The 23070-nt window shown below is 56.7% G+C and overlaps 1 protein-coding gene across 4 annotated transcripts in view; it reads right to left on the minus strand.

Annotated features, from left to right (window-relative positions):
• SRRM4 (serine/arginine repetitive matrix 4) overlaps nucleotides 1-4202 on the minus strand; it is a 44895-nt gene extending 40693 nt beyond the window's left edge. For all 4 annotated transcript variants that reach the window (XM_085076116.1, XM_085076117.1, XM_085076118.1 and 1 more), the window contains exon 1: nucleotides 3983-4202. In XM_085076116.1, coding sequence (XP_084932242.1) covers nucleotides 3983-4113 — 131 coding nt within the window. In that variant the 5' untranslated portion in view covers nucleotides 4114-4202. The remainder of the gene's footprint in view (nucleotides 1-3982) is intronic.
• Between the last annotated feature and the right edge of the window lie 18868 nt (nucleotides 4203-23070).

The following is a 23070-nucleotide window of genomic DNA, read 5'->3' on the forward strand; positions in this document are numbered from 1 at the left end:
ACAAATCCCCTGCGCTGCCCTGATGTGACCCACTTAGACCATCTGGCAGGGAGGGATGCAGGAGCCTCCTTTCCCCAGCGCTGCCGGCGCTCACTCGGCATCACCGGCTGCCCCAGGAGCTGACACCAGCACCCACAGCGCCCAGAGTGCCCTCCAAGTGGATTTCGGCTGAGTTTCGGGGAACAGAGCTGAGAAAGAGCGGCTCATGCCAACAGTACCGTGGCTGGCAGTGTGGCAGCAGAGAACTAAAACACCCCAAAGCATCCTGCATGTCCCCGGAGTCCCACCAGCTCCAGGACTCAGGGATACCCTGGAGCATCTCCCACCTGGCTGTCCCCAAGTTCTGGCACAGGTGCTGATGAAGTATGTAGCAGTGCTGAGAGAAGTCAGGCTTTCAAGTGGGACAGAGCTCTCAGCCCTGTGCTGTGGCTGAGGTCATGGATGGGGAAGAGATGCAGAAGAAAACCCAGGCAAGAGGGAGGAGAGGGGATCCTGCTGTGGGGCTGAGCCAGAGTGTGGTGCTCATACCCATCCCCAGAGGCTGGGCAGAGGGTGGTGGCACCTTAACACCAGAGAGTTAAAAAGCATTTCCTGTTCACAAGAACCAAAGCCCCATCCTCATGGTCCAGTGAGAGGCAGTGAGGGCATCCCGGCTTGGCAGAAGGGCTCAGGGCAGGGTAGGTGGTCCCTGTCCTCATCCCTCCCCAGCACACTGGACACAAAAAATCCTCAAGTTCCGTGCTGGAATTTTGCATATTCTGGAGCAATTCCCATGAAAAGGCAAACTCTGGGTCAGCCCCAGCCTTTCCCAATCTCCCCACACCACCCAGTCCCTCACTGTCAGCTGCACAGCAAAGCTCCACCAGGCCCTGTGTGGGAAAAGGTTAATTGGAAAAGCCCCTTTCCCCATTACCTCAGTTTTTCCTTTCACACTGCAAACTGGTCAATAATCCATTTACTTTGGCAGAGCTCTGCTCTGGGCACAAAGCTGTCTGGGGGGCTGGATTTCATCCCCCCCCAGCTCCAGCAGGACCAGGAGGGAAGGTATTAATGTACTCTTTTGTTCCAGGATGAACCGTGGGTTTAGCAGAGCTTTAACCCTCCAAACCTCCAAGAGAGCTTGATGGGAATTTAGATGGAAGAGGTTTTATCTCCAGAACCAGCAGGAAGGCATTGGTGAGGGATGGGGCAAAGGGGAAAAAAAATCACTTTCTGTCCAGGAGCACCATTGCTGCCCCACAAGGATGCAGGATTGTGCCCTTAGCCATGCCCAGAGCACCCTACAGGGGTGGCTTTGGGCTATGGCCACTGGGGGGGTTCCTGGCAGGACCCCCCATGCTGCAGCTGAGCCCCTTGGCACAGGATCAGCCAACAAAACTGAGGAGAAGATGGGCAGCGCTGGCCTAGAAACCATGGCAGCATCTCCACTGCTGTGGGAAGCACGGGGCCGGATCCAGGGCAGGGTGTTTGCAGGGGACCAGCTGTCAAGTGTGGGAGAAAACAGCAATCCAGATGGTCATCTTAATATTTCATTTGGCTAACTGGTCTCCTCATCTCCTCTCTGGTGCGCTCTGCTCGCTGGCACCACAGTCGTTTGCTCTTAAATTAGCCGGGAGTATCGTCAGGGAAGAGAGGCTGATCCAAGCAGTGGCGCAGCGAAACCTTCAGGAAAAACAAACCCCGAGCGGAGCCGGGCACGGAGACAACTACAAGGGGAGCTGCTGCAAGCCTTGGGGCTGCTCTCACCACGGATGGGGAGCAGGAACCTGGCTCTGGCTATTGCTGGACTACCAACCTGGTGCCAGCTTGGCGACATCGCTGTGCACCCCAGTGGGGACCTGCTGCAAAGCCCCTGGGGGTGTGAGATCTGGCATCGCAGAGGTGTGATCCTGCCCAGACGGCAGCCTCGGGCTCCTGGCAGGGCCCTGTGGGATGCCAGCCGAGCCGGCAGCACCAACGAGAGGAGCTGGGAGCCGCAGTGTCTGTGTCCCTTTGGTGGCAGCCCCTGGAGCAGCAGAGCCCCTCCGTGCCTGGGGACAGCAGGGAGAGCAGCACGTGTCCCGCAGGCCCCGGGGCGAGCTGACCCCGCTCGGCCCCTGTGCGCAGGTGGCCACACGGCAGGGAACATCCGCTGCCCCGGCCGGCAGCACTCGCTGCGAGGGGACAAAAGGAGCCAGGCTCCAGCGACACGGGAACCTGACACGGAGCACAGGCCGGCCTGGGCACCTGGATCTGCTGGTGCCGAGGTGCAAACCACAGCAAAGCCGAGCTGGCGGGGCCGTTTTGCTGTGTGCCAAGAGCTCCTGGACAGCTTCCCTCCCACCGGAGCTGTCACTACCAGCAGTACTGAGAGGTACACACGTCTGGGAACTTTTTAATGGATCTTCAAACACTCCGAGCCGCGGTGCTCAGCCCCACCAGGATGTCTGCGCAATCCAAACTGCTGGTTAGATAGAGCCGGGCATTATTCTCGGCACCCAAACTGGCTGTATTTCCCCAATACCCTGATTTGTTGCCGTATTACACCTCCGACTGCAAGATATTTAAGCAGCACGGCTCACTCAGGCACCTTCAGGCGGGAGTGTGTGTAAGCCAGCACCCAGCCCTTCGGGTGCCGACCATACCCGATGCAGGGATGGAGAAAAACACGGTGGTTCCTCTCCCCCACAAGGGCTGAAGCCCTGCAAACGCTGCCTATGGAAACAAGAGTTGCTCTTCTCCACTGGAAGCCTAAGCCGTGCCTTTCCCGTTTTCCTACCGAGATTAATGCAAATCAGAGATATTGGAAAAATTCATGCTCAGCAGCTGGGCTGCAGGGGCAGAAATTGTCCCCACACTGCACAATCGGTAGGACCCCTGTCCCCACAGTTGCTGTGGCTCACAGCTTCCACTGGCACGGGAAGCATCCGAAACGACTCGTTCCAAAGGATTTCTCTACTCCTCAGTACAGGTTGAGCCCCCGACACCCAACCTGCTGCAGACTGAGCCCCTCTCCTCCACAGACCTCCACGGAACTTTGGCTTGCTCCCCACACCAGGTGGGCAGGAGCCGGCAGAGAAAAAACAGAGCAAAGGGAGAGGAGAGCCAGCAAAAGCGTCCTTTCCTTTATAAATGCATCACAAACAGGGTATTTTTTAACCAACATTGAGACAGCAAAATTAAGCTGGTCTAAATTAGAGTGTGCATGGCTGTGAGGAAGCCACACGGACCCTTGCCCCTGTGACAGCCTGGCTGAGTGGCTCAGGGGGTACCTGAAGCCTCCTCACCTTGTTTCATGGATTTCTCTGTTGCTCAGCCTCTGGCAAACATGGGGGCACTGACTTTCCTAGAGCAGGAGGGCAGGGCAGGTACTGGATAAGCCAAGTCAGGGTTGCTTGGCTGTGGGACATGGGGAGCACCATCCCCAGAGCTGCCCCGCTCCATGGCAGTGACTGGGCTCCCTGGGGGACAGCAACCTCCCCCTGGGACAAGGCAGGGTCCAGCTACAGGGTGGCTGTTGCCCTCCCCAGGGGTCCCAGGTGAAGGACCGATGCAGAGACAAGATGAACAGCAGGACACACACCGCAGGGCTCTGCACGGCAGGGATGGAGCTGGTCACACTTTCTGGCCGATGCCCCCCACCACTGCCCTCCTGTCCATAGCCCAGCTAGAGCCTTTCAGACCCTCACCCTGCTCCCCCTGGGGCTCAGCCAGCTCCCGGGCTCCAAGCACCACCGAGCCAAAGTTTCCCAAACCTGCTCTGCTCTGGAACACCTGGATTTCATGGTCCCCCATGGCTGAGCACCTGCCCGGGAAGGGGGCTCAGCCAGCCAGCATCCCCCAGCCCCAGGCATGGGGAGGATCCCCCGGCTCCACCAGCCACTAACTGCTGGTGGCGAGGGGACACACTCCGGACCTTCCTTTATGGTGGGAAGGGAGCTAGAGGCGGAGAAGGACGCGGGGTCACCCAGAGCCTCCCCTCCCGTGCCCCGGCAGCCCTTACCTGGGCAGCGGCTTGCGGGCGGTGATACTGGCCACGATGATGCTCTCGGGTCGCGGCGTGGCCACGGCTTTGAAGGTGCCTCTCCAGAACTTCTCGAAGAGCTGCTTCTCGCCCTGCTGCACGCCGGCCATGGCCTCCGGCCAGCCCCCGGCCGGCCCCGCCGCTGTCCGCGGTGCTGAGCGCTACATCCCCCGCTCCGCCCGGCCCGGCCCGCAGCCCGGCCCGCTGCGGGGAGTGCGGCCCCGGCCGCCCCCGCCTCCCGTTTTGTGCCGGCGGGGCGGGCAGAGGGGCTGGACCCGCCGCCGTCCCCTCCCCGGCACCGCCCCCGCCGCAGCTGCGCCCGGAGCGGCGGAGCCGAGCCCGGGGAAGGGGCGGCTCCGGGGCACCCGCGACCCCCTCGGGTCGGGTCCGCTCCCCCACACCCTGCTCACCCCCACCAGGAGTCCCCTGGGGGGCTTCCACCCCCACCAGCCCCCGGGAGTGTATTTGTTCCATCCCCATCCTTTCCCTCCAGCTCACTGCTGGATCGGGGGCACTGCTGCACTTTGCCCTTTGGGGACACAAACCCTCCAGGACAGAGCAAGTCTCCGTCCCGCCACAGAGGCCACCAGTAGCCTTCGTGTTTGCCCAGTCCCAACCAGACACAAATAAAGAAAGGGAGAACCTGGAGCCACCAGCTGAGGGAGTGAGCAGCAGGAGGCCGTGGAGACCACTCTGTAACTCATCCAATACCGAGTGGGTGAGTTGGGACAGAGATTCTGGAAAAAAAACCTACGGTTTCTTCCCACCCTCACCCCCCCCCATTTAACTGGGAAGAGGCAGGGATGGAGCATGCATTTCCTTGGCTCCCGTGCAGGGGCAACCTGGGAATCCCACAGTGGGGTCCCAACCAGCACAGAAAATAATTCCTCACCTTCCAGGGCAGGATTTGACCCGCCAGGACAGAACACATGGAGAGGGAAGAAGGGCTGGGGCGGTGCAAGTGTAGCGCTGTGATTTCCCTCAGCCTCTGCGCTGAGTACAATAAAAACGTCTTTAGGAGAAAACGCTTCTTCTACCAGATGCTTTGAAGCGCAAGTAAAAGCTGGTGACCTTGGATGAATGAGACTGTCTATTGTGCCTCAGAAACCCGCATGATACGTTTATGTAAGCGGCGGGGGGAATAATGGAGCCAGGAACAATAGGCGGTGGGAGCCGGAGAAGAAGGAACATCATGGGGAAACTTAATCGCTTTTTTGCGACAAACACAAAATTAGCAGAAGGTTCGCTCTGGCGGCGTTGCTGGCGAACTCCTTCCCTGCCCCGTTTTGCTGTCCGCCCCGCTGGTGCCCGGGGTCAGGAGCTGTCCCCGCCCCGAGTGTCGCAGCACCGGCGGCACGCGCCGGCCGGGCTTTGTGCCGCGGGGACACGGGCGGCTGGACACGGATGTCGGGAGAGCGGCGGCGGCGAGAGCGGGCACGGATCCAGCAGGGCTTATGGAAACACTGTCAGCTCTGCCAGACAATGCCTACAAACGCGATAGGGAAGGACAACATCCATGCACGGCGGAGAGATGCTCGCTGGGAGGCTGCTCCCCCCGGGAAACCGCCCAAGGGCGATGCCTGGGAAAGGCCGGCAGGGAGCTGCCGCTCCGCTCCAGCCCAGGGCGCTCTGCACATGCCGTGGGCAGGAGGTGTCAGGCTGGGGATCCTCCAGGGACAGCCGCAGTCAGGAGAGGGCAGAGGGAGCAGGAGAAAGGGCTTGAGAGGTCCCGAGCTGCCACGCTGTGAAAGCACGGCTGGGGAGGGCACACTCAGCAACCCTAGCAGAGTCACCGCTGGCCCAGCGCTCCTCTCCTGCAGCGGAGCAGGGACAGGGACTCCCCACCCAAGCAAACCCAAGCTGAGTTTTCCTCTGATGCTTCCAGTCATTCCCACAGCTCGTAGGCTGTTCATTAGGAAGCTGCTTCCCCTTCAGGGCACATCAGACTCGGTAAATCGAGATCAGGTGTAAGTCCATACACACCCCAGTCTTGCTCTGATCTGTCGGTGAATGACCCAAGCGTGGGGTGAGGGTCAGGCAGAACCCCACCGGCACTGCCAGCCCCAGCCCTCCGCTGGTGCCTCATTAACCACACACCCCGCAAGGCAGCAGCATCCCCTGGGCTTTGCAGGATGAATCCAACCATCCCCAGCTGCAACCACGGTCCCTGTGCCGCTCCGGGGCATTTCACCCCTTCCACCAGGGATCCCAGAATGGCTCTAATCGCCCTAACGTTAACTCCCAAATAAAAGGAATAATAAATGTTTGCACTATTAAATTAGCAGCACGGGTGGTGTGTGGGCAGGAGGAAGGCTGCGATCATTACAAGAGCCCTCTCTCCTGGCGTACCTTGTGGAGACATCAGTGAGCCAATTAAGCAATTGGCTCGGTTAACAGAGGCTCCCAGGAATAGACTTCCCTGCTATAGAATAACTGCGCAGTAATAAATTGTCTCATAAATAAACAGCCTGAGAAAGCATTACAAGATACGCAGAAAAAGCACTATATCATAAGCAGAAAAGATGCTGTGCGTTTTTAGTGTGTCTGTTAACCCGAGATTCGCTGAACTGGGGCTGTGTCCCTATGGGGGGCTGTGGGACAGATCCCAGGGGGTGCTCACGGCCACAGAATCCCTGGAGCCCCCGCAGGTGCTGCCCACGCTGTGGGATCACCGTCTGCCAGCAGCACTCAGCCCCTGGGAGTGCCATAAATGCCACCTCGGGTTATTTACAGCTCCAGCAGCAGCGTGGGGCTCTGCCAGGTTCAAATGTTTGCAATAAACTGTAGCAGAGTGAGCGAGTCCTGGGATGGGAACAGGGAAACTGGGACTTAAAGGATAATTGCACGTTTTCCTCCAAAGCAGAACATATTAATACAAGAAAATATGAAAGTATATAATAAAATGTAAAATATAAAAAATAAAAACTGCCTTCCTCAAAGAGCTCTTCTTTCATTATTTGTTTTTTTTTTTTACTGACACAAAGGACTTCCCCTCGTGCATGGGGAGCTGCACACCAGGCTCTCCCCGAGGCTGCTGGCCTCCAGCCCTGCTTGTTACACCCAGCTCTGAAGCCCTACAACCCCCTGCAGCCTGCAATTACACACCCAGCACCCTCTTGCCCTGCAAAGCCACCCCTCAGAGTCCAAAACCCACTGGGAGATGTGCGAGAGACCTACCTGGTTCAGAGACAGAAACTCGAGCCCTGCCTTCTCCTCTATTTCCCATTTACAGAGCCCCATCCCCTCCCACATCTAGGCTTTGATTTTGAGGGTGTGGAGAGCAGAGTGGGGTCCCTGCTCTGGTGAACACCCACTGTGGGCGTTGGGCTGCTGTTGAGGAGGACAAGCCTGAGGGAAGCAGGGATCAGCAGGAAGAAGCTGTGTGTGTGCAGGAGGTACCCGAAGGGAGGGAAAGGAGAAAATGTGTTTAGCTAGGATTAAGTTTTAATCTGCTCCCCTTAGTAGAGAGAAGAAAGCTGGGCTTGTCCTGGAGCTGCACAAATATTTTTCTATAAATGTTGAGGGTTGTTTTTGGTTGGTTTGTTGGGGTTTTTTTTCTTATTTGGCTTGTGCTCGGTGAGAAGAGCCAGAGCCTGGTTTTGCTCAATCCACCCCATTCCCATGGGGCATGGTACCACCCCACCCATTCCCCAGCCAAATAGGTTTACTGCAAGCGCAGAAAATCAATAATTATCTCTGGAAGTATTCATTATCATCAAGAGTCAATAAACAAAGGCTGCGAGTGCCCTCTGCTCGTGGCACTCCAGAAGCACCCACCAATTATTCCCTTGACTCGGCTAGCCCTGCTTGGCAGGAGGGGAATCCTCCATTGCCTCCTGCAACACGGTGCCTGCTTTGGCCAGGCAGGGGAGGAAGAGGAAGGGGAAGGGGAAGGGGGGTGATGCTCTGCCTTGGAAGCCGTGGCAGATGTGGATGGAAGCTCAGCTGGTTCAGCCACGGGCCTGCCCAGGTGGAGGATGCTCGGTGGGGCTGATCCGAGCTGGTTTTCCCAAGAAAGTGCCATGGAGTGAGCATGGAGTGGGCTGCAGGGTGGGGAAGCAGCGACAGCTGTGGGACAATGTGCACTGTGTGCCAAGCTGTGCTCCCCTTGTTAGGGTTCATAAAGGATGAGGGTACACATGTCCCCTCCCTCAGTGCTGGCTCCACCGTCCCTGTGCAGGGAAGAGGGAAACCTGTGGGGCTGGAGGGTGGAAAACCATGATGGGAGTGGGATCAGCGCAGGGTGTCACCTCCATGATGGGGAACACCCCCAGCCAGCCCCTGGATCTCAGGATACCTCTCCGTCATCTCCGGAGGGACACCAGGGACCTGCCAAGCCCGTGTGTCTCCCTCCCCAGGGCCAGGCGTGTCCCACCCCGGCTGTGGAAGCAGCTGGCTTCTCTGTCGGCAGAAGGGGGCTCTGCAGCTCACCTGCCCACGCGTCTGCTCCAACAAAAGCCCTTTTCCCTCCCTGCTCAGCCCCCAGAGCCGCCCGGCCCCGATTTTTAGGCAGTGCGAGATAAAAAAGCGGAGGGACAGATCAGTGCGGGCGTTCCCAGGCAAAGCCATTCGCAGCCGCCGGGAAGAGCGGAATGAAAGAATAGGAGCAGAGGGAGGCAGGGAAGCCAGACCACGTCCTTTCCTTCCCTTTGGCTCTAAAAAAGCTCCAGACTGGAAAGGGGGACGGAGGAATGGAGCTGAAAATATGATTTTTGCCCTCCGAGTGGCAGTGGCCGTGGCGGCCAGCCGGCCCCCGGGGACCATGCGGCAAAGCTGCGCAGCCGCCGCTGCTCTCCCAGTGCCACCGCCGAAAGGTCAGACGCAGCTGGCAGAAGGGGACGGAGGGGACAGAGCCCGCAGCAACGTGTGTCCGGCCAGAAAAGGCACGGCTCGGCTTTCCAGACCGGGAGCAAATCCCCTCGCTGGTTTTGGGGGGCACAGACAGCCCCGGCGGGGGGCAGAAGGTCCCAGCAGCCCCAGGATGTGCCCGGAGGGGGCGAGAGCAGCGCTGCTCTCCTCTCACTGCCTTCCCCGCTGGCAATTAGCGGCCTCCAATCACACGAACAGCACCGCTGCCGGTTGGAGTAATTAGCGGCCAGCGAGGCGGAGGCAGCTCGGTCTGAGCCCAGCCTGCAGCTCGGGTCTGGCTGAAGGAGGGAGTTTGGGGATGCTCGGCACAGGTTTGGGCTGCAGAGCGGGAAGGCATCGGGGTTTTACCTCCAGCTTGGGGAGGGTGGAAGGGGTCAGACTCAGGATGCACATCTTTCTCCAAGCCAGATGTTTCCATTCCTGGCTCACCCCAGTTCCCGGGGACAGCCCAGTTCCTGCTCCCCTTCCCCCAGCTCCTCCCTGCACCGAACTCATGAGCCAAGTCAGGGGCAGGAGAAGGTTTGGATCCCCCAAACTGCTCGAGCTCACCCCTCACCCTTCCTTGGCCACCCCTGTACAAAAGTCCATCTCCCCGGGGAAGCTGAGATCTGTATAAGGTGGGACTGGGAACAAGGCACAATCCCCACCCTTTCACTTTGGATTGAGACCTCAAAACTCATTTCACGACATGAGCTCCCGGCAAGATGCTGCCCAAAACCAAAGGGATTTAACCAAATCTGCCTGGGGAACGCTGATGGGACAAATGGTCTGATCCCATGCAATCGCCTCTCACTAAGGTTTTTTTTCCTGGATTTTTCCCCCTCTGGATTATTGTGCTGGGGCAGTGGGAGCTGTGGGCAGAGGAGCCTCCTCAGCCCCTGCCACGCAGGGCTGCCCACACCACAGGGGGATGGAGCAGGAGGGAGCAAAGTGCTGCGTTTTGGCTTTTATAGACTATTACTGATAATGGAGAAGAACAAAAATGCTTTAAAATAAAGCACTCGAGGGCGTCAGCCTGAGCGTTAAATAGGCTTCTGCTAAAATGCTGCTTCCACTGAAAAAGCTTCCTGATTTGGATTGGAGGCATTACCCTGCTTGGGAGAAAGCTGGAGCTTTGATAAGTCAGGGGCACAGGCAGCACCATCCCGGGAAAAGGGTTCTTGTTCTTCTCCTGCAGTGTGGGATGCTTCCGCGTGGGATTCAGAATGCTCCTTGCTCGGCTCACTCCCACGCACGCAGAGGTGCCTCGGGAGAGCACCCAGTCCCCTAAATTTTAGGCTTCCCACCCCTGTGGGAAGCAGCGCTGCCCCTGCAAAGCACACGGAGCGTTTTGCAGTGTTAATGGGTAGCACAACTGCTAATGTGCAAACTTTCACTGCTCCGGAGAGTAAAGGGGGAGTTTGGGGAGCAGACACTTCCCATTAAGACGCACTAATGAAACGTGAAAATGTTTTACTGTGCTGTAATTTTATATATTTTTGAGCGCAGCTGCAGTGCTGTTCCATTTGTGGCTAATTTAAGCACAATTAAACCAGGCTAAATTACAGCCAAGCACGCCGCAGGAACTGATGTGACAAGGGACGTGTCCAAGGGCCCCAAATCTCGCTGACCTTGCTGTCACCGTTCGGGCTGGTTTGCAGGCTGGGTCAAGAACCGACAGCTCCTGGAGCTCGCCCAAAAGTCATAGCAGATCCCTGAGGACAAAGGGATCTGCCAGCCGGGGTGAGGCAAGTGCCCCACACCTCCCACGGGCCCCAGAGCTGCTGGGGCAACCTGGGTGTGCCTGGCTCTCAGAAAGGTTCCCTTCCCTGTTGGCTGTGCTTGGGAGCTGGGATGAGCCCAGGGCTGTGGCAAACCCTTCCTGCTGGGCCAGGGACCCAAACTCACCTGGCAGCAGCTCTGATGTCCTTCCTGGGACATCTCAGCCCCCAGTCACCTGGCTGCACCCCACACATCACCTGAGCTGCCTCCTGGGGAAGCTGATCCATCTCAGAAAAGAAAACAGTAATTTTTCTGCAGAGTGAAGGGGCTGGTGGGATTTTGTTCTTCCTTTTGAGTAAAGGAGGAATGGAACACCTAGAGGCTGGGTCGTGCCTGCTGGTATCCCCTCCTTAACATCCTGAGCTGGGCTGGGCTGCACTGCCGGTTCCTGGCTCGCTTCAGCACGGATGGAGTCCCACAGCCTCATGGCTGAGGGTGCAGAGCCTGTTCTCAGCAGTTTGGGGCTGGTTTGTACCGCTCTGGTTAGCTAAGCATGGCCTTGCTCCGGGGAGTATTGCTCCGAGGGTTTCAAAAGCACCAGCAGCCAGCTCAGCGCTCCTGCAGCCCCCGGCACAGGGAACTCGCAGCATTCCCAAGGGCTTTTCTTGTTGATTTAGGCAATTGCCTTAATCCCCTGCGGCCACTGGTTTCCAGCTGAGCCAGGTAGACCCAATTCAGCTCAGGGAGAGCTGGGCTGACATCCTCCCACAGCCTTGAGGGATGCTCCTTGTGCCCAGGGGCACCATGTGCCTGCAGATCTGTCCCCCACCTTTCCTCCTGGCAGATGGGCAGCTGGCCTGGCACAGGGGCAGCAGGGCAGCATGGCAGGGTCCGGCATGGCCGGGATTGTCCTACTCAGCCTTGCTGCAGGACTCACATTCCACTTCCACCTCCCTCCCCGTGTTTTTCCCAAATCCTGGGGCAGAAGCAGCACCACCCACTGCCCCTCAGACAGCCGAGGGTATGGGGAAGGTGACTCCGTGCCCCACCTGCCCTGACACCCAGCCAGTGACACCAGTCACACCAGGCTCACAGCAGAGCCACCCGCAGCCCGCTCTGCCCCTGCTGCCCCTTCCAAACCCCGTTAGCCAGGCCACGTCTCATCAACTCCAATTAGCGGCAGGTCGCTTCCCTGAGCCATCCGGCAGCTCCACCGCCCGCGGCCGGGCGAGCAGTGCCTCGGCAGCCCCTGGAGCTGCTGGTGCAGCGCCCAGCAGACACAGATCGGTGAATCCCACCGCTGGAGAAGGCTGCAGCCAGGGCCAGACCTCCCCAGTGCGGCCGCCAGCTCCGCTTTAATTAATCCAATTACAACACTGCGTTGGCGGCGCAACCGGTGGATTAATTGCGGTTTGTTCCAGGTAGATGGAGGCGGAAACGCTCCCGTGTTCAAACAGGCTGCTTGTTTGCTCTTAACTGTGCCAAGCCCAGCCTCAGACCCAGGCGGGGAGGAAGGATCCTGCCACCAGCATCATCCTCCTTGGGACAGGGAGGAGCTGGGTGCCTGCATCGCTCCCAGAAACAAATCCTTGCCTGAGACTAAGAAAACAAAGATTAGGGGGACGACGCTGGGAGCAGGAGTACAAAGTGAAAGGCTGCTTGCTCTCAGACATATATATATATGTATTTAATAGAATAAAAAGGAGATTATTGGAAACAACTAATTGCTCAGACTGCCAAAGAGATGAAAGCGTCAGGAGTAAACAGATGCCGGTCACGATTCAGCGCTCATTAAGGCAGGAGAAGGATTCATTTCATATGCATGATTAACTCCTGGCCACTGATGATTTACACAGCAGATGATCAAAGGAGAATTAATTCTTGCACAAATCGGGCTGCTGCCAGCCCGGCCCCGGTCCCCGACGGCGCTGCCCATGGCACAGCCCGTAGCCCCCAAAACCAGGATCGCCCTGGACCCGGCCGTGAGCTCTTTGCCCCCACAGCTCTCAGCCCATCCACCCCCCATCCCTGCCCAGCATCCCGGGCTACACCCACCAGGCACCGTCAGCATCACTGGGAAGGTCGGAGAGTTTCCAGCTGACCAACACCCAGCCCGATCATCTCCTCCCCGTTAGCAGTAATTAACCTAGGGAAGGTGTCCCTCCACTTCACGCCTTTCCTTTCCTCTGTGATTGATGGAGTCTCTCGCTGTTACAAATCCACGCTGTAATTAAAGGAAGGAACCCCACTCCCTTCACCTGATTTATTTTTTAATACAGTCCCCTTTTGATCTCGTTTCTCTCTTAATTAAATTACGAGCCGTGAATCAACATCACTACCAAAGCTGCTCTGCCTCGCTCACTTCCCTGCTCCAAGAGGGAAACAGTGCCTCTAAATCCCGAGGAGAGGGAATAACCAAGAGTTACAGGGGACACCAGCTCTGCCCTGGCCGGGATTTCATGAAGAGCACAGGGGCTGCATGCTGGTGGCTCACGGAGAGGAAACGTGAACCCCCCAGGAGCAGGTGTGGAGCAGGGAGCGATGCTGTAGGATGGCTTTGCAGGCAGGTGATGGAGGACATGGGGCATCTGGGAGACCATGGCCCCGCCCCAGGCATCACTCTCTCAAGGATGGGAAAACCTGCTGGAAACACCTGCTGGGATTGTCCATCTTTGGGAACAATGGGCTGTCAGTGCGCAAAGGCCCTGCAGCACTCACCGGCTCCGGGATCTCAGCCCACCCTGGAGCATCCCTGGCATGCATGGTGCCTATTCCTGCATCCCTCCTGCACCAGGCCACCCCCGTGCCCTCCAGCCCTGCTTCTCCCGCACTTCCCCTCCCTGCTCTGAGGCCACCGCCAAGGCGACATGGCATGTCAGGCACCTGACCCGGCAGAGCCCTCGCCCACCGCGGGCACCCGGCACGGGACCAGAGAAGCCGCGTGTCACCCGGAACGGGATGGCACAACAGCTCTGTCGGTGTAGTGTGAGTGGTGACAGAGCTTTTAATGATGGATAATGGTGGTTTGCATTTAAATGCAGCGCACTGTTGACTCATGACTGCAGCAACACCGGGACAGGAGGAATAAATCAGGGAGGGCTCCCAGGAGCCTCATCCCACTGGAAGCATCTCCTGCGGACACCCCAGAGTGAGGGCAGGGGAGGCGGCAGAGACACCTCAGCCTCATCCCCTCACTGAGTGCAAATGAGCCTGATGCCAATTTAATGAACTGCTGATGACTATCGCCTTTATTTTTAAATCTGAATTCCCGCAGGAGTCACCTTCAGCAGGGAAGCAGCCCCTCCCCAGCGACGGGAGCGAGGATTGATTGCCTGTATCTGATTAGCAATTACACCCGGCGCACTTCAGTGGTAAATAGCATCACCCTGCGCCGGGCTCGGGGTGATGGCACTTTGTGGGGTCCCGGGGAGGGCTGGGGGCTCCGGGAGCTGGCAGGGATGCGACCCTGAGCTCGGTGCCTGCACAGTGTAGAGTCGGGTGGCACAGGCACCTCCCGGCTGGAGGGGACAGTCCCTCACATCATTTGCTTCCCAAAGACTGGGGAGGCTCCGTGTGGTGGGCTGAGCTCACCACCTTTCCCTCCCCCAGGATAACTCCCTCCCGCTGCCGCCGAGCTGGTACTTACAGCCGTTTATGAATTGTGTCTTTAATACGGCGCCGGAATATTTGCCCCATAAATTCTTAAGATCAGATTTATGGATGAGCTATTACCGACATTACAGACTATTAATAAATCGGTTAAACCTACAGAGAAGATTGTATTCCCCCATTTCGCGCTGGCACAATAAGCGTGTAAAAAGGGCCATAAGGCAGCACAGCAGCTGGGAGTGGTGGTGCTTGGCCACGGTGGCAGAGAGGCCATGTGAGGTGTCCCCCGGGCCACCTGCCCTGCCCTGGAAGCCACCAGCCATCCTTCCCTGTGGGCTGAGCGAGCAGCCAGCACAGCCAGGGATCCCTGCACGTCCCCATTTCCCTGGAGGCAGAGGTGCTCCGGGGGAAGTGCCGAGGCACTCGGGAGGGTGGAAGGGACACAGAGGACGCTGCTGCCAGCGCGCTGCCTCCTGTGCCCGGGAGAGGAGCTATTTGCAGAGCCGGCTGCTCCGAGTGCGCAGCTATTTCTGGGAGAGGCTTCATTGAGAAAAGCCAGCTGGAAAAAGGCGGCTCTGGGAGCAGCTGGCCCCGCAGCTCCGGGATGCGCTGGGTTCCCAGGGCTTGATGTGCAAGGAAAACGTGGAGTCTCTCCTCATTCCCAGCCACATCAACCGGCTGGATATCGGGCTGCTTTGCCCCCGTTTCAGAGCCGGTGAAGCCTGGTGGGTTTATCCCCATTCCCACCCTTGCCAGGGCTGTTCCCAGCCTGGGGAGATGTTCAACCTTCCTGCCTGATGCCTAAGATTTAGGCAGACAAGATTTGGAGACGTCCTACGACCAGATCCTGGTGCCATCATGGGTAATGGGAAATGTGAATGGATGGCTTGAATCCAGCACCAGCTCCTGGAATGGGGGTGCCATGTGGGACTCTAGTCCTGAAAAGGGGCTGAGGAGAGCAGTGGCAGGAGCAAGATCTCACTGCTGGGAGCAGGTGGGCTGGCAGTGACCCCACTGCAGTGGCCCCACATCCAGCCTGTGCCCTCCGGTGCCACCAGGCACGAGGAGACCCCATGAGAGTCAGGACAGCTCCCCAGGAGCACAGGGGGAGATAAACAAAAATGCAATATTTTCTTCCACCACCAAGATTCCATCAGTGCTGGCTGGCTGGGTTTGATTAAACCTCCCGTTTATTACATTTTGCAAATATAGTTTCCCTACCAGATTAAATGCACATAAAACCCACACAAAGGGTCCCAGCACATCCTGTCCCCAGTACCAGCTCAAGCCATGGCAGGACGGGCTGGGGGCAGACAGTGGTACCTTGGGGTACCTCAGCATCACCTCCCAGGGTTCCCCAGGCTGCCAGCCCCTGTGCCAGCTCTTCTCCAGCTGGGAATGCAGCTCTGTGTGGTTGGATTCCCTGGGGATTGCAGGCACAGGGGATCCAGGCAGCCCAGGAAGGGCCAGCACAGCATTGCAGGTGCTCCTCCAGCACTGGGCTCACCAAAACACATCACCTGGTGAAGGGACACCTGATCTGCCCCTGTCACTGAGCTAGACCATCCCCAGGGTGCCCTGGAGCAGCAGATCTCCGTGTGGTGCAAGGGTGATACAATCCCATGCCTGATCCCACCCTGGCAGCTGCTGAGGAAGAAATCCTGCCATCCAGAGCCATCTCCACAGGGCTTGTTCCACCAGGCAGGCTCTCAGCTCCCTGCCTGCTGCCCTTCCAGGAGCTGCCTGTTCAAACTGCACTCAAGCACTGCAGCTGGAGGCTGTGCAGCACCTCCGTGGCACTCCAAAAGCCTCTGTATAAAAGAAATTAATAACAAAGTGAATTGCACTCGAATCTCTGCGGCTTCTGCAGAGATAAAGCAGTGGCAGGGGAGCGCTGGAGTGTGAGGGAGGAGTTTAACCTCCCCTCCTTACGCCCCCAGGCAGTGATGGATGATGACATTATCACAAAACCAGGTCAGATTAAGACCAAAACAAGCTGAGGTCCACCAGGCTTTCTGCTGGGGTGCTCACCAGCAGGGATGGGTGTCAGCAGGCTGACAGCAGATGTCAAATGATCTCTTCCTCAGCAGGCTGGGCTTCCTTCCCAGGCCAATGATTGGAAGCTGGGAGGGATGGAGCTGCCTCCTGACACCCAGACTCTGGCTGGGTCTCACCCAGCAGCCAGCGATCGATGCTCAGCCCTGAGCCAGCTGCCCCCTCCGAGCTGTTTGCTTTGTGATGGACACGATTTGGGAAAACTCCATCCTAAAAGCTCTGTGGCCTCTTCTGGAGGCTGTGGGGTTTTTCACCCCCAGGCTTTGCCAAATCAATGCAGCAGCAGATCGACCCACCGTGGAGCTGCCCTTGATCCTGACAGACATGGAGAAGGGAAAAATGTGTTATAAAAAGATGCAGGTTTACAAGGGCAGACCACAACTCCCTAACCCCTAACAACTCCCTGTGTGCCCCACAGGCAGGAACGAGAGGCTGGCACAGAGAAGGAGCATCTTCCACAAGCTACAACCCCGAGAGGGACACAGTTTCTTCCCAGTTTTCAGCTGGAGTTTTCAGGGAGCAGCATCGGCAAATATCCCTGGCTGGGGAAGCAGCAGCCATGGGGACTTCGGCGCCACAGCTCTGTCATCAGCAGTGATTAATGAGACATCTGAGCTGTCCTTCAGCACCAGGAGATATTAGGGAAAATGCCTGCGGGAGAAGGAAGGGGCTGGGCTGGTAACCCCAAAGCTCACACACCCAGCGGGAGGCTCCTGCTGGTGTCTGACTGCCGGGACAGGGAGTGTCCCATCCCCAGGCAGTGCCACCCTGGCTGGCGTCCCTCCCCAAGCGCCATTGTGCTTCCGATTCCCAAGAGGATTTGTCTTGCAGGAGCCCTGCAGGTGCTGGCAGGAGAGAGAGTCGGGAGCCATTCCGACCTGTCAGGGCAGAGCAACTTAGTGTCATTCAGAGCTGGGATCTCACCTCCAAATCCCTCCTTCCTTGACAAGAGCAAAAACCTTCCACTCAAATCTTCAAACAGCAGTTCAAAGCCTTTACATCACTCTCAAGATTAATTAGCAGCTAAATAATAATCCAGGATAAGTCTTATCAAGGCATAAGAACCACGGCATGGTCAGTCAGTGATGTGTGGGATCCAAGGCAGGAGAAAGTTTCATGTTCCTGATTAAATCCAACATCTCCCAGGGAAATGCAGCCTCTTCCCAAAACAAATAGCTGTGTCAAGAGTTAATCCTCACCACAGGAACATTTCAAAGCAAACCCACCTGGGGCAGAGGCTCTGTTTGCTTCACCTGTGTTAACCTCAGGCAGGGCAGCAGCAGAGCTCTGGTCACTGTGGGCCATCCCAAATTCCCACCGATGGATTGGGAGAGAGATCATGGTGGATCAGAGCTCGAGGGTCAGGCAGGTCCTGGGCAGGGGGCTCAGGAGAGGCACAGGCATGGCCTGAGGATGGACATTAAAGAGAGGGACACTGTGTCAGAGCTGGGACATCCTCACAGGCAAGCAGAGGCAAGAGGAGAAGGGACTGCTGCTCCCTCATCCTCATCTGGGCACTGAGCCCAGGGACCTCTGCCATGGCCCAGAATGATGCTTTTCCTGCTCTGGACTCCCACCTGATGCTGTTATCCCACTCCAGAGGCACCACTGCAGGCTACAGCCCAAACCACAAGTGGAAGTCCACATTCCCATCAGCCTGGGAATACCACTACTTTCCTGGCAAGCCCCCTTTTCCCAGGCACCTCCAAATTCTAGGAACACAGAAATAAATAAATAAATAAATAAATAAATAAACAAATACCCTCTGCAGCGAGCTGGCTGCACCAGAACATTTATTTCATATAATGCATCATTTATTTTCAATTATCCCGGTGCTTTCCCCACCACCTCCCCCCTCCCCGCGCGTCTCGCTGGTGGAAAGTTTGCAGAGTTGCAAAAGAGAGCAGCAGCTCTCTCTTGGCAGGCAGAGAAGGGACAGGCAGGGTGGGGACAGCACTGGAACCTCTCCCCGGGGCCAGGCGGAGGCGGGAGCAGGGACAGCTCGGGGCTGGGGTCACACAAGGAGAGGTGTCCCGGCCGGCAGCTCACCTGCGGATTAACGCCCGGAGGAGATGCCAGCAGCGAGCAGAGCAGAGGCGGTGACAGGGACACGGCGGGGAGGGCACAGAGAGGGATGGCAGCAGCGCTAGGGGTGGCTCCGGTGTCACCCTCCCAGCCTTCCTCCCTTCCCCTCGCCGCCGGGGCTCTGCTCTCAACGCCTGGGCGAGCCAGAGCTCGGGCTTGGAGCCAAATCAGCCTTTGGCTAGCAGGACACATCCAGCCCTGACCTCTGGGATGCAGCTGGGGTGAAGCACCCAGAGCTGATGGCTGAACACCCCCAGAGCTCCAGGGGTGTTTGTGTGACACCCACCCTGTCCCACACCCCCAGCCCACAGGAGATCCTGAGTGCAACCAGGGCACAGGATTCAGTGTCTTCACCCCACACCTGCACAGCAAGCAGCTTCTTTATTCCCAGGTCTACCTCAGCCAAAGCCATTTGAAGATCTCCAACCCATCATGAAGGATTTTCTAATGGGGCTCAGCAGACTCTAAGATTTATATCAAAAAGGCCCAATTTATTGAATTAATGCTGCAGAGCAAAGCCATGGCTGCTTAACAACTGGAGTATCAGTATTTTACAGCAACATAACTAATAAGGCCATTAATACCAACTGGGCTCACTCCTGACATTTATATCACTGTAAATCTCGCTCTCAGCACTGGAATTATTTATGCCATCCCAGGCACTCGAGAAGCACTGTCATCCTTTATCAGGCTGAAAGATTTGAGCCAAGAAACAACGAATATAAACATAATAATAATAATTTAAAAAAAAAGGAGATCAAGCAGAGCTTGGACAGGTCCCCGATGCAGAGGTGGGGCTGTCCCCTTGCAGGGATGGGGCCAGGGAGGGCCTGCAGCCCAGCCAGGTGCCTCGAGGCTGAACCCACCTGGCTGCAGCTCCCCAAGTGCACCCTGAGCAAGGAAAACCCAGATTCTGATTTTCTAAAAACCTCTGGTTTTCACCGAGTCATAGAATGGGTTGGAAGGGACTTTAAGGATCATCTAACTCCAACCTGCTTTTGCTCAACGATCTGGGTACATTTGGTGGGGAACACAGACACCAATGCCACTGTCACAAATTTGAAGCAGGGGCTGTGAATGCAGCCAGGAAGACTGAAAACTGCACAGGGTGAGGAAGATCTAACCCCCCCCCCAAAAAAAATCCCTCCCCAGCACCAACCAAGCACCTGGGGAACTACAAATAGGAAGGAGATGAGGGCAGAGGGGTGGGAGAGCTGAGGAGCCCGACAGACCTCAGTGAGTACTAATTATTCCCAGCATTATCTGCGCAGACAGATAAGGTTTTCATTAATAAACCTGACGGAGGTGTGGGTGGGGAGCAGAGAGAGCAGCAGCTGCCGCTGAGAGCCAGGCAAGAGCTGTGGAGGATCCACCAGCACCAGCGAAATGCAATCAGGACAGGGAGCAATTAAGGGCCCGGCCAGCAGCGGTGGCACTGTGGGGACGTGGGGACAGTAATTAGCTGCCAGGCCTGCTCCTGCTCGGCATTGTTGTCTCCTAATTCGCAGCACGCTGGAAATGAAATCGTTAGCAATCTTGCAGAGGCAGAGCCTTATTAAACCCGCTATCTGCACTTGGTTAATTGGAGGAGATAAACCCCGACTGGTGTGGGAAGGAGGGAGAGGGAGGAGCATCATCCCCTCCCAGCCTCGCTGCACCTCCCAGCCCTTCCCACACCCAGAGCCCTCTCCCTGTGGCACAATTCCAGCAAAGAGATCAATATTCCCCTGGAAAGCTGGGATAAATCCCACGGGGACTGGGTGTCCAAGAGGATCAGAGCTGGGACAGCAATGAGAGGCCAGGATGGGACTCTGCAGGGAGGGAGGTCAGCCCAGCCCAGCCCAGCAATCCATGTTTTAAGTTCAGGTTACATCATGCAGCACTGAAAAGTGGGAAGAAAATCCCATCCATAACCTTTTAGGATTTCCCTTCTCATGCCTTATCTCCCAGCTTTTCCTTAAGCTAAATCCAACCTTTCTCCAGCTCTTCCAGGCAGCAGCAGCAATTTGCTCTGCTTGGCTGTAATTAGCTGCAAAGCCACCTCAAAAATTGCCTGGTTGAAGAACATTTAAGGACCAAAAAAAAAAAAAAAAGAATGGAGCTGCAAGGAAGCAAGCAAAATCCATCATAGCTAATTATTTACTCTTGATTGTCAAAAAAAAAAAAAGATGGATTGATGAAAGAAGTTGGTAAGCAAGATGATAGCAGGAGTGTTGTCGAAGGCAAGCACTGTGGAGGGATCCAAAAGCAGGAATTTTCATAATCTATGGACTGTTAATTATCTAAACTAAGGTCTCTTGGAGCTGCCTGAGTGAAGATTAATTAGTTTTTGAAATAATAGCTAAATTGATACTGGGAAGGAGTTTGGGTTCCAAAATAATGGTTGAAAATTAGCCAGCCTGTTTCTCCATTTCTCTCTGCCATGTTCGGGAGGACATTTGTCTCTGCTGCTTTTTCAGAAAAGGGCCATTAATCAAACCAGCAGATGGTTCTTCCCAAGCCTGGGGTGTTGCAGAAACACAAAAGGGAGGAGGAGGAAGTAATCACCAACAAGTGTTAAGGAAAAAAATCCTCCAACCCAGTGATTAGTAACTCCAGAGTCCATTTCCCCCAAAAGAGCAGAATCTGTTCAACTGGAGTAACTCTTCTGGAGACAAGGAACGTCTCCCGTGACAAGCAAGCACCTCCAGGAAAGGGATTTGTCTGTCTTTAAAACAAATTACCTGCACTAATCCCAAATGCTGGGATTTATGTCTCCTGGCTGACCCAGGTTTGATGTCCACGTTGCCAGAGCCTGCCCAGGCTTTCACCCATGATAGGCCACACGCATCAGACTCGTTCCTGCATGTCCTGAGGGTTTGTGTGCTGCCTTGGGATGCTCACTGCCACCCTGGGATGCTCACTGCCACCTTCTCCCACCTGGCTGCACATTCCACGGGAACATCTCCACGTGGGAACATCTCCTGTCAGCACCGGTGACAGCTCTGCTGTCACACGCGGCAGGACCATCCGAGGGGCTCGGAGCTGTCAGATGCCATGGCACACGGCTTGCTGTCGCTGTTGAGCAGCTAGCAGAGTAATGAATGCATCAGTTCTCAGTGGCAAGAAGGAATGACCTTTATTGTTTTGATTTCATCACATATATAGAGTTCTCAAAAGTCACCCAGATTGGTTGGTCAGAAGCCTTCCCCCAGGCCTGATTGGCCAGGCTTGCACCGTCCAACTTCTGGGACACTGTTCCAACAACATCCAAACTTTATCTTTATTTATAAAACACAAGAAGAATTCTCATGGGAAAAACCTGTGCTAGCCACAGCTTGTTTCCTGGGAAAATCAGCCAGCGGGAGCCTCAGCACCTCCAAGCCACCCCCCAGTGCTCCCTGCCATCCGGGATGGCATCAGGCACATCCTCATGTCCTCACTGGTGGGACACTGCTCCTCACTGGTGGGACCCTGCTGTCCCAGCCCTCGGGGCTGCAGCTCCGTGGCACAGCCCAGGCACAGGGCTGAAGGTGCCCCATCCATCACCAGCCCCTGCTGACAGAGCCCCTCAGCTCAGGAGAGCAGCTGAGCCATCGCACACCCAGCTGACCCGTGTGAAACCTGCACAACGCTTATTGACGAGCCTGGCCTTGGATTTCATGGCACAATAAACACCGGGGGAGGGAGGCACCCAGCCCTCGGCACCGCTCCAGCCCTTTGTGGGGCTCCAACCAGCCCTGCAGATATTCCTCCCCGGATGTCACTAACCCACACGTGGCTGAGGGGCAGGAGGTCGTGCTCCCAAGCCCTTGTCCCCTTTCCTATTCAACAGCCTTTAGAGAACAGGCTAAACCAAAATCCATCACCAACAAAATCCGTCCTTCCGAGCCGCTTGTCACCTTTTCACAGCCAAATGAGGGACACGTGGCTCGGTGCTGGGTGGTCTCTCTCCTCCAGCATCTTCCAGAGCCATCCTGCAAAGCTCAGGGGTCTCAGACCCTCTCCATGAAGGTGACAGCCACATCCTTTCCCCACGGACAGCCAGCAGCCTCCCGGAGCACTGCCTTGCTCCGAGCTCAGAGCAGGGATCCACGACACTCCGAGCCACCCCACCCAGCAGCAGATCAGACCTCAGTAGTTTGCTTTGCTCTGGCAGAGGCAGCAGCAGCGCTCGGAGGAGAGATCCTTTGGATAAGAGGGAGCTGTGCCGGCAGCCGGCAGCAAACAGCTCATTAGTCACGGCGAGGCTCCTGCTGCTCTGCCAGCGCGGGCTGAAGCGGCTCCCGGCCCGCAATCATGTCCCCCACCGGCAGCAGATGAAAGGCGAGGCAGGGACAGGGAGGGGAACGCACCTTGAGGCTGCTGCTCCAGCATCATCCCCAGCTCCCGGAGCGTGCAGGTAACCTTGTGGTCTCGCCCTGCTGCAGTGCCTTAACTGGATTGATCGCCCTGCTATGGGCAAGAGAAGTCAAGTGGATGCTGGATCCTTGGCCATTACTCTGATTTTTCATCCTTCACCTGCCGTGGATAAAAAATAATGACAGTGAGATCGGCAGTCTGCCCAGTCCAGCACCCACCATCACCCCCAGCACAGGGTGAGGAGTACCCATGTCTCCCTGTGCCCTTCACAGCCCAACAAGCCACTGATTTATCCCCAGGGGCCAGGAAGGAGGCAGCTGGCCAGCAACTCTTAATCAAAGCAGAGGTACCTCTGCCTGGAGGAAGGGCCAGGTTCTGTGCAGAACTCAGGAGTGGTTTCCTGGCTC

The sequence above is a fragment of the Lichenostomus cassidix genome, chromosome 15 (assembly GCF_008360975.1).
Source record: "Lichenostomus cassidix isolate B80296 chromosome 15, HeHo_3.0, whole genome shotgun sequence".
NCBI lineage: Eukaryota > Metazoa > Chordata > Aves > Passeriformes > Meliphagidae > Lichenostomus > Lichenostomus cassidix.